The sequence below is a fragment of the Rhinopithecus roxellana genome, chromosome 6 (genome assembly GCF_007565055.1).
Source record: "Rhinopithecus roxellana isolate Shanxi Qingling chromosome 6, ASM756505v1, whole genome shotgun sequence".
NCBI classification, from domain to species: domain Eukaryota; kingdom Metazoa; phylum Chordata; class Mammalia; order Primates; family Cercopithecidae; genus Rhinopithecus; species Rhinopithecus roxellana.
In genome coordinates, this window is record NC_044554.1 from 2,260,920 (window position 1) to 2,272,508 (window position 11,589).

At 51.1% G+C, this 11,589-nt stretch overlaps 1 protein-coding gene across 1 annotated transcript in view; it reads left to right on the forward strand.

Moving 5' to 3' along the window:
• The window catches only part of VOPP1 (VOPP1 WW domain binding protein), a 96,637-nt gene extending 85,704 nt beyond the window's left edge, over window positions 1-10,933 (forward strand). The window contains exon 5 of the mRNA XM_030931871.1: window positions 8,492-10,933. Coding sequence (XP_030787731.1) covers window positions 8,492-8,682 — 191 coding nt within the window. The 3' untranslated portion in view covers window positions 8,683-10,933. The remainder of the gene's footprint in view (window positions 1-8,491) is intronic.
• Window positions 10,934-11,589: the final 656 nt, after the last annotated feature.

Sequence of the window (11,589 nt, forward strand, 5' to 3'; positions counted from 1 at the left end):
TCAAAGGTGACTTGAGAGCCGCACAGGAGAACTTCTGGAGAGAATCATAAACCTAAGCAAAGGAACCTGAGAGAGAGCTGTAAGAGGCACTGTCCTACTTGGCCAGGGTGGGGCATTGGGGTGGTGAGGACAGAGCACGTATGGAGTCCTTCCTGGGCCCAGAGCTCATGGAACTTACTGAAGGGTTGAGTGAAGGGAGGGACCTATCCTTCATGACTCAGATTCCCACTCTGTAAGGAAGGATGGTAATCATAACATGTTACGAGGATCCATAGATGCTTATCAAGTACCTTGCACATGCTACTCAAATTACAGCCTGAAGACATGCATGCTTCCTGGAGCCTGTTAGAAATGCAGGCTCTCCCTCACCCCAGCCCCACTCAGAGCCACTGAGTCTAGGTCTGTATTTCAGCAAGGTCCTCAGGTGATGCAGGATGCCCCCTGCACTGAGAAGTGCTACAGGTTTGATGAAGACACAAACATTGAAGGATGGACTGTGCTGGCCACAGTCCTGTAAGTTGAGCATTAAGAATAGTGTGAGTACTTGTGAACTCTGCAAGGCCGGAGTGAAAGTTAGTATTCATCTCTTGGAATAACATGACTGCTTTTGCTCTAATTTTTGGCAGATGCTCGAGGATCTGCTCTGTGGGATGCACTGGAATTCTCTTTATTAACACAGTTATTTTTGTTTTAAAAAAGCAGCAGCAAGCAAAACTATTGTCTTCACTCAACTTCTGGTTTATACAGCTAGGAAAGAAAAAGTGAAAACTTTTAGCGTGGGGGTTTCATTTTCTACTTCATCTTGCTCACCAAATTTGTGCCTTTTCTTGTGGGACATCAGGACCCCAATGTCCTAAAGCAATGTTAACATGCATCCCAGCTGTGTTTCAAGTGTGTGGTCTCTGTAAACCCTAACAGGTCGGCCTGAAGGCTGGGTACCTAATACCCACGTCTTTTAACTCCCTTCCTCCTCTCTTCCCCAGAAGGCAGTAGCAGGAGGTTCTGTGTGTATGTACCTCAAGAGGAAATGTACAGTGTATACAGTGGAAGAAGAAATACGCAGTCTGCAGTCCAGTTCCCTTCTTCCCACTTACCAGTTTTTTGTGTATTCCATAGATTTAGTAATATATGCCTATGAAAAGGAAGTCCTTTTAATATGGATAAAAATCATCTTTTATAAAAGGGGAAGATTTAATAGTCATGTCTTAAATTAATTTTCAAAGTATATAAAACAAAAATGTAAAAATAAGAGGACAGAGTGATGGAAACTGTAGGAGTGTCAATGCATTGCTATTAAACTGATCAAAATATAAAAATAAATGGAACATTTGAAAGAAGCTCTTAGATTTTACACCACAAAGGTGTCTGAATATGTTTATAGAAATAGAAGCTGCATACCTCCGGATACTAGGGGCTTCGTTTTAAACTTCGTGCCTCTCTGGCGATTTTGGGAAAGTTGCTCAGTTCTCTGAACCTCAAGCCCCTGAAGCTGGGATCCTAAGAGTACTTCCTTCATGTCCCCTGCTGAGCACAGGCCGGAGAGTCAGCACTCAGTGAGGGGCAGCAGTTACTACTCCCAGTAGGATACCTGAAGTTTGTAGATGTCGGTAAATGAACAAATGCGTGCTCTGCACCCACTTGGAAATGAAAGACTACTCCCATAAATTATGTATTGAGTCAAAAAGGTGGGAGTGGAGGACCCTGCAGGCTGATTCTTCCCTCCGCCCTCTTTCCAGGCTCCACCTCTGTTCTTCCAGGGCTCCGGCCAGGAGCCTTGGGGCCAGTTGGCCTTTTCTCTCGACACCACCCTGGCTGCCACCACCCTTTGTTGAGAGCCTCCCTGCTGGTTCTCTTGCTGCCCCTTGCTTCCAGCAAGGCAGCCAGTGTCACAACAGGAGCCAGGGCTTGTGCTCCTAGCACTCCCATGGACCCACTGTGCCCACAGAAGCACTTTGAAAGGCCAAGGAGGCCCTCTCTTCTCTCAGCACCCCTCCTGGCTGCCCAGTGGGGTCTGACCTCTTCTGCGACCCCTCCTGGCTCACTCCCCTCCTGCCACTCACTGGCCTGTGGCTTGTCCTGAGACCCTCCAGACAGCCATTCAACCATCAGGAAGGAGAAACAAAACTATTACTATTTGTAAACAGTTTATCAGTACTTACCTAAAAATCCTGGAGAATGAGCTCAGAAATATTTTTAAGGGTTGAGACAGTTTAGCAAAATGAGCAGATACAACCTCAAACCAAACCAAACTAGAAAGCTCAGAGGACACAGAAATGCCAGTACTGAGCTGGCAACATGTCTGTTGTTTGTGAAAATGTTCTCTGGAAGAGTTAGTTCAAGGCTTTTGGCTACAAGTAACACATACCCCAATTCAGCCAGCTTCAAAAATAAGAAAGAATTATCTCTTATGAAAGTCACATAGAGGAAGCGGCCGTGGTTTAACTGCATGGCTCAGCAACATCCTCGGGCCGGTCTCCTTCCATGGGCCCCTGCTGCACCCCTCAGCTCCTCCCCCTCCAGCTCCTCCCTCTTCACCTCCTCCCCCTCCACCTCCTCCCCCTCCAGCTCTCCTTCCTGGCAGAGAGGTCCGCCTGGGTCCTCACAGATGCAACAGTGTACACTGGAAGGAGAGTCCCTTGGGCACATTGTGTAATTTATTTGGGTTTCTGCTTTTGAATCTATAAAATGGAAATTGTGTGTATCTCATAGCATTCCTCTGTGGCTAGAATGACAGGCTGTATGTGAGATACTTGGATCTGTGGGGGAAGTGCGCTTAGCATGTCACGGGACCCTGAGGTCCTAGTTCTCTTCCGTGCTTCCTGCACTGAGAGGTACTTGGTCAGAGGCAGGCAATCTGAATGCTCTCCCCAACATCCAGTCAGGTGTCATTTATCTTGGTCTTTCATTTTCCCTCGCGCATTTTTTTTTTCTTTCCCTTTCAGTTTGCAAACCATTCCCCTTGGGAGAGAATACCATTTAAGGTAGTTTATTTTGCTAGTTGTATTATTTCTTAATCTTCTTTATTCTCTGTGCACATGCAAAGCCCCTTTTTTTGGCTAGAGTCATTGCTTCAAGCTGCAGCTCCCTTGGGCTTTGTTTTCCTGACTTCATTCTGTATTTGTTACTGGTAATAACCTCATTTTGTAATTTTGCTCTTTAGTCACAGGGCTTCATTTGGAACACTCACATTTTTGTTCTCACCATGCTTATTTGTGATTGTGGAGTTGAGGTTTTGACTTTAAGGTGCTTTCGATTCCAGAGCCATGTGCCATAGAATCATCTGTGTGTTCATGGGAACGTCTTTGCCGTGATCTCTCTGAAGTCTGTGGGCACATTCCAGGCCCTGCTGGCGTTCTGTCCACGGGCTTCATGCAGGGAATGAAGTGTCCTTGCTTTCTCTTTCCTAAATAAGTCTCTGCCTCTGTGAGAACTGGGTCCACCTTGTCTTGGTTGCTTTTCTCTGTGAGAGCCTGAATGGTAAGCATGGCCAGCGTCCTATGAGGACGCTGTGCCCCATGTGCCCTGGGTTGGGAGGGGCTGACTAAAATGATGCCAAATGAGCAGAAGCTGAGCAGCTGTCTGGGTCAGCGCAGCCTCTGCGTGCTGCTTTCCCGGTTGCACTGCCTCCATCTGGCCAGGGTCCCTCAGCTGCTCACATGAGGCTCTGGCCTCCGGCCCCGCTGCCCTTTAACCTCAACTGCAGCCTCTCCAGTGTGGTCATCAGTTTTTTCACCTAAGGGTTCATGTTCTTGACAAGTACACAGTTTATTCACCTCCTGTCCATTCTCTTTTATATTCCACATACCTCTCCATCTCCATGTTCAAATATTTCAATCCCATCCCACCAATTCCTGGCAGGATCCATCACTGCGGCTATGAACACAAATATACCCACTGGATTGGATGCAGGTGCTGGCGTTTCTGGTTCTGCAGTGTGAGTGGCCACATTGCAAACATAGCCTGGCTGCCTCTCTGCTACAAAGACCACACTCCCGCCCCTCCCTCACCTGCAGCAGGGTGTTGGGCTCCTCCCCTCAACAGGAGCCACAGGCTTGGCACAGGCTTGCTGAGTGGGGCAGCCAGTCACTCCTGTCATGTCAGAAACAGGTGTGTCTCAGGAAACCCATGCACACCCAGCACAATCTGGCAGTGCCAAAACCCAGATCCAAGTCGTCACTCGTCCCATCAGTCACTCCTCCCATGTATTTATGGAATGTCTGCCACATGCAAGGTGCCATTCTGGGCTCTCAGGGCACCAGGATGAGTGATGCTGTGTCCTCGTGTTCAGAAGGCTCAGGAAATCATACCATACTGGGCAATTGCTTCATACTCACGGGCGTGCCTTGTTCTGGGTGCCAGAGGACAGGGGTGCCTGCTCTGCTGGGAAGGCAGTGACAGGCAGCAAGAGGGGGCTGCCTGGTGATTCTGAGCTGAGACAACAGATACATGGGAATTAGCCAGACCAGAGGCTGGGAGGAGCCTGGCATGAGGTGGCCACAGGCATTCCAGGAGACATGGTCTGCGTGGTGAAAGCCCGGGACATGTTATCTAGTGAGGGCCCAGGAGGGCAGACTGGATCCAGGCAGTGTGATTACTGCTGGAGGAGAATAGGGCACGCAGTGAGACACAAGGCTCTGAAGTGGGCAGGAGCCCCTCATAGCAGGCCCTGTCCCTCTGGAGAGCTCACCCTCCCATGAGTGATGGGTGGCGAGGAGTGTAGGGCCAAGCCTGCCACAGCTTGGGTGGTAGGAACGAGCTCTGCCCCTGCTGCCCTGTGTTGAGGCTCCTGCCCATGGCTGTAGGGGCAGCTGGGCCAGAGGGGAGAGAGCAGAGAAGCCAGGGCGTGGCTAGAGAGGAGGAGAGGTGAGACCAAAGACCCATGTGCCCTGGGTTGGAAGGGGCTGACTAAAATGATGCGGGGATCCTGGTGGAACTGGAGCGCTGTCAGGAGTCAGGCCCCTGGGCCCCTGGCCTCTGTCGCTCCTGGGCCACACGCCGTGTCAGCCGCCTCTCCCTCTCCCTACATTTCTACCCTTCCCTCTGCGGCCTGCTGGACTTTCCTGCACCCCCAGGGAAGATTGGCCCAGCCCCTCTGACACGCTACTGGCCAGTCAGCTGGGCTGGAGAGGTGGCAGGTCCTGCTAAGAATACAGGCTGCCTGGCCAGCCCCCTGGCACCCGCGGGGCTGGGCCAGCTCACTGAGAAGGGATGGTTGTCAGTTAACATCACAGCTTATCCTCCCAGTCTTTGCTGAGCCTAGAGCTCCCTTTCAAACCATGCCAAGACTCCCAGTGAGGAAGAGATGATGGCGTTCAGAGTAAAACGACTCCAGCATTGTCTGGAGACAGATGACATGCCAAGGGTACTAGTGCAGCCCGGCTGGGAGGCTGGCTGTGGCGGCCCTTAATTCTTAGACAGCGCTCCACACAGAGGCCCGTGATGCCCCCAGTCTCCTGTGGCTCTCCCATCCCACCCTTGCCTGAACTTCTTTCTGCACTTCACCATCCTGTTTCGAGAGACGCCTGTCATCGTAGGAAGAGTCTGACTGTCTAGCTCACTACTGGGTTCAAGTCCTGGTGCTGCTGTAGCAGTAGTGTGGCCTTGGTGAGGCACTCACTCTTGCAGAGCCTCTGTTCTCCCACCCAATCCCCATCCTGTGCCATTCCCCACCATGTGCACACGGCACAGGCTGGCCTGATGGACACTGGCGACATGAGGGGCAGCCATGGTTTTACTCACCTCTTCTTACCCTTTCTACCCCATCTTCTGGAGAAAGTCTTCCTGCAACCCCAGCCTCTTCCTAGAATGTTTTGTGTATTTTCTTTAACCAAACCATCAACCACAAACCAGAACTGAAGGGCTCCTCCCAGGGCACACCCCGTGTAGGGAAGGGAGGTGTGGTGGACTCTTCTTGCTCCTGGCTGACACTTCTGTGCAGATTGTCCCCACCACATCAAATCCTGCACCAGTGGGCCTGTCTCTCCTTGTCACTATTTTGGCTCCCATCTGTGACCATCACACATTGCTCTCTTTGTCCTTGAGGCTTTTGGAATCTCCCTGGTTAGTTCTCCTGTTGCCCTTTCCCACATCCCTGTCAGCAAATGAATCACCTGGACCCGCTTCCCCTGGTAGTGGAGGCTGCCGGCCACGTTCACCCACCCCTCTGCCAAACCCGTGGTGGCCAAGTCCCTTGCTGTGCTTTTCAGGGCAGCACCGCACATGGCTCTGTCCACTCGGCCCACTGTCTCGGGTGCCTTCCTGTGTACCAGCTCCCAGCTAGTGGGCTCCAAGTGCTTCACCAGAGGCCCCTGCCTTCGCCGAGCTGTCTTCTCCCCAAAAGTCCTCTCCGTCCTGTGTGTCTCTCCCCACCTCTGCCCATATGTGCAAGCATTTCCATCCTCACAAAGGCACCTTCCCTTGCCCTGTGTGACTTCCAGCTGCCACCTGTCCCCTCCTACAGTCTTCACCCCCACCTTGGACTGTTTTCTCCCTACTGCGGCAGGGACCTGTGTCTACCATGGTGTGAAACTGCAGAGAAAGAGCACGGTAACCCCAGGGCCACAGCCACTGGAAATGTGCCGTGCTTATTTTGATCTCTCTTCAGCTGGGGAGAGGACATCACTTTTTCCTGAAAATTCTCCCACCCCTTGCTGCCCTGGTTCCTGGTGAGCCACCTCCTGCCACGTCTTCCCATTGCCTACACGTCCTTCTCATCAGCCTTAGATGCTTCATGCTCCGCTCCTGGCCTCAGTGCTGCTCCTTCCTGCAGCCTTCTCCTGGGCATGCCCACGTTTCCATCACCACCTTCCCACAGGAGGCTCCAGAGCTGCTTCCGCCCTCTCCAGCCCAGCACAGACTTTTTCATCTGCCCTGCCCTTGTCCTGGTGCTGCTGTAGCGGTAGTGTGACGTTGGTAAGGCACTCACTCTTGCAGAGCCCCTGTACTCCCGTATTGCCCTGCCTGTTGGGGGGGCCTTTATTGAGACCAGAACCTAGGGCCTTTTCTTCTCAGCCCTTGTCTCCCTCCCCATGCGCTCCCCATCCAGTCAATCCCAGGCCAGTCATTGCTGACAGCCTCAGCGCCTCATTCTCTTCTCTCCATTTTTTCTCTAATATTCAGAAGCCTTCATCATGTCTTGCCTAGACTATTGCAATGCCCTCTTTTTAAAAATCCTCGGCTTTTTAATTGTATAACATATAGCAGGATCCAGTCTAAATAAAACATAATCTCTGCCCTCGGGAAACTCACGGTAATGGCAGTAGATTGACTTGTAAATAGAACACACGCAAGGCGGTGGCCGAGATGCATCAGAGCAGCGCAGGTGGCATCTGTGGAACCACACAGCATCTCACTCAGGTGGTGTCTGTGGGACGGCACAGTTCAGGGCAAGGCGGCGGCTCACACAGGTGGTGTCTGTGCCGAGTGCCCTCCTGGCAGGAGAGAGTGCTCGGTGAGACACAGTGCAGGCCTGGCCTGTGCTGCTGTTCTACATGCTCTCCTTCTGCACATGCGCAGATTCCCATGGTCTGACTTATGTGGGCTTTGGAGGTTTGGGACATCTTGTGTACCTTGATGGGCATATTTCTAGAGTCAGAACTATATCACACTGTGTCGGGGGAGAATTGCAAAAAAACAAAAAACAAAGAAAACCCTACACAATATTCACACAGGGGCAGCTTCTTTGACACTTGAGTGTCTCCCTGAGCTAAATGAAGCCTCACTTCAAATATACCTGAGTCCTGTCACAAAATCAGCTTTACCCAGGGAACACCCAGCACTTCCACGGTTTCTCCTGATAATTTATTTACATATGCAGAATTCTATAGTGTTCATCTGCATGCTCACAGTAACAAGACCAAAAACAGCACCTCAGAGTGAGGGCTAGATTTGGGGTCTGGTGTCCAGCCTGTGCCCTCCCGTCACCTTCCGTGGTGCCCCCATGCCCTGCTCCTCAGCTTGTCACTAGGGAGTCTGCCTGCGGCTCCACTCTTGACCCGTGGAGCGTCCATCAGCTGCAGCCCGGCTATGTGTGCCCAGGTGCACGGCCTCCCTGCCTATGAGTAACTCCTGCCCTGAGGACACGCTAGCCCAGCAGGGGAGAATGGAGACCTTACTTCAGAAATGGTCACCAGGCAACGGCGTGCCCAGAGGGGTTGTGGAGCTGCTATGATCATGCCAGGCTGAGTCGCAAACCCTGGGTGGTCTTTGCAGCTCTTCCCATAGTTCACCGCAGACGGCCTTACCTTACTGTGACCCAGTTCCCTCCACCCTAATGTGTGAACTGGTAGCGTGGAGTGTAGTCCACTAGAATCAAAGCCCTGAGAGGGCTTGTCACCACACCCCAGGTGCCCCCTTACCAGCATGTTGGGTCCTTCATACACTGTCGCTGAGTGAATGACAGGGCGTGGTCTGCTGGCCCTGCAGCCTGCGCATACTCGGGGTGTGATGGAGCTTTCCCTTCTGTGCTCACCTATGTTCGTCTGTCTTTCAGGAGCCCAGCAGCCGGGGCCGCCCTATTACACCGACCCAGGAGGACCGGGGATGAACCCTGTCGGCAATTCCATGGCAATGGCTTTCCAGGTCCCACCCAACTCACCCCAGGGGAGTGTGGCCTGCCCGCCCCCTCCAGCCTACTGCAACACGCCTCCGCCCCCGTACGAACAGGTAGTGAAGGCCAAGTAGCCGGGTGCCCACGTGCAAGAGGAACGACAGGAGAAGGCCTTTCCCTGGCCTTTCTGTCCCCGTTGATGTTCACTTCCAGGAATGGTCTCATGGGCCGCTAAGGGCAGTTCCTCTGATATCCTCACGGCAAGCACAGCTCTCTCTCAGATTTTCCACGGAGGACAATATATGAACTCACACTATGTCTCCTCTGTTGCTTCTGTTTCTGACACAGTCTGTGCTCTCAGGTGGTAGTGTGGTGATAGTCCCTGAGGGCTGATGTCCTTACGATGGCGTGACCAGATCTTCAGGAGAGAGACTGAGAGGAAGAAGGCAGTGCTGGAGGTGCAGGTGGCATGTGGAGGGGCCAGACCAAGCATCCCAGGCAAGCATCCTTCTGCCAGGTATTAATAGGAAGCCCCACGCCGGGCAGCTCAGCCAACAAAGCAGCAGCTGGCTGAGCTGAACCCAGCAGGTCGTCTGCTCCAGCCTGTCCTCTCGTCAGCCTTCCTCTTCCAGAAGCTGTTGGAGAGACATTCAGGAGAGAGCAAGCCCCTTGTCATGTTTCTGTCTCTGTTCATATCCTAAAGATAGACTTCTCCTGCACCGCCAGGGCAGGGTAGTGCGTGCGGCTCTCACCGCACGATGGGGCCTAGAATCAGGCTCGCCTGGGAGGCCTGACAGTGATCTGACGTCCACTAAGCAAAGTTCTTTAAATTCATGGGAAATCACTTCCTGCCCTAAACTAAGACATTGCATTTTGTGAGCTCTTGGTCTGATTTGGAGAAAGGACTGTTACCCTTTCTTTCGGTGTGTTTATGGAAGTGTATGTAGCGCGTCCTGCCCTTTGAGATCAGACTGGGTGTGTGTTTTCCCTGGACATCACCGCCTCTCCAGGGCATTCTCAGGCCCGGGAGTCTCCTTCCCTCAGGCAGCTCCAGTGGTGAGTTCTGAAGGGCGCTTTCAAAGCAGGGGGCACATCTGGCTGGGAAGTCACTTGGACCCTTCCAGGGAGAGAGACCAGCTGAGGTGTCTCTGTGAGATTGTATTGGGTCTAAGCGGGTATGTGCTGGGCTCCAAGGAGGAGGAGCTTGCTGGGAAAAGACAGGAAAAGTACTGACTCAACTGCTCTGACCATGTTGTTATAATTAGAATGAAGAAGATGTGGTTGGAAATGCATATTCCTGGATAGGAATCACAGCTCACCCCAGGATCTCACAGGTAGTCTCCTGAGTAGTTTGGCTAGCAGGGAGCTAGCTCTGTTCTGCCGCGTATAGTGTTGTGTGAACCCTGACCTGTCCTGTGTGCTAAGAGCTATGCAGCTTAGCCAAGGCGCCTAGATTACTAGATGTGCTGTATCACGGGGAATGAGGTGGGGGCGCTTATTTTTTAATGAACTAATCAGAGCCTCTTGAGAAATTGTTACTCATTGAACTGGAACATCAAGACATCTCACGGAAGTGGACACGGAGTGATTTGGTGGCTGTGCTTTTCACTCTGAGGACATTGAATTAGAGAACCTCCTGGGGAATTTTGTGGGAAACTCTTGGGAACAAAACAGACACCCTGGGAATGCAGTTGCAAGCACAGATGCCGCCACCAGTGTCTCTGACCACCCTATGTGACTGCTGACTGCCAGGGTGGTACCTCCCATGCTGCAGGCCTACATCTAAATGAGACAACAAAGCACAATGTTCACTGTTTACAATCAAGACAACTACGTGGGTCCAAACACTCCTCTTTCTCCAGGTCATTTGTTTTGCATTTTTAATGTCAGTTTCTCCCTTTATTTTTTGTAATGAAAAAGCACACTAAGAGCTGCCCCTGGAATCAGGTACAGCCGAATAGGCACCCAAAGGTCTGTGACTAAATTTTGTTTATCTTTTTGATAGCAAATGATGTTAAGAGACAGTGATGGTTAGGGCTCAACAATTTTGTATTCCCACGTTTGTGTGAGACAGATTTTGTTTTCCCTTGAACTTGATTAGAATTGTGCTACTGTGAACACTGATCCTGCATATGGAAGTCCCACTTCGGTGACATTTCCTGGCCATTCTTGTTTCCATTGTGTAGATGGTGGGTTGTGCCCACCTCCTGGAGTGAGACAGCTCCTGGTGTGTGGAATTCCTGGAGTGTCCGTGGTTCAAAGTAAACTTGAAGCAGATCTGTGCATGCTTTTCCTCTGCGATAATTGGCTCATTTCTCTTTTTTGTTCTCTTTTGATAGGATCCTGTTTCCTATGTGTGCAAAATAAAAATAAATTTGGGCATGTGCTTTGATTGTTTTGTGGGGGAGTGGAAAGAGGGTGGAGATGAAGTTTCTAATGAGGAAGGGTGTACAGCAGATCCTTGGTTCAGTGGAGTGGGGTAGGTGGAGGATGCGCCTGGTCTCGGGAACCAGAAACTAGATGTTATTTGAGAATGTAAGATACAAGCTATGGAGACAGTTGTCCCCGGTGGGTAGGAAGACAGAAGCATTGCTAAAGTAATGTTTTGTTGATATTGTTAGTTATCCTTGAGCTAGGAATGTTTTTCACAGATGGGGGGAGCCTTCATTTTAAAACACAGCTCTGCTTGGTCAGAAATAACACTTCTCTCACAGATGCTACTGAAGGGTGTAGCTGCTACAGTTAAACTGCATTTTAATTTATTTTTTATTTTTTGTTTTAGAGATGGGGTCTCACTATGTTGCCCAGGCTGGCCTCAAACTATTGGCCTCAAGTGATTCTCCTACCCCAGCCTCTCAAGCTGTATTTTAGATATATCACTAATTGACATAATGTTTGCAAAGAAGCATTTTCCATTTTGCTTCCTTTTTTTGTTTGTTTTTTAGAGACAGGGTCTTGTTCTGTCACCCAGCCTGGCATGCAGTGGTTCCATCATAGCTCACTGCAGCCTCAAACCTCTAGGCTCAAGCAGTCCTCCCTCT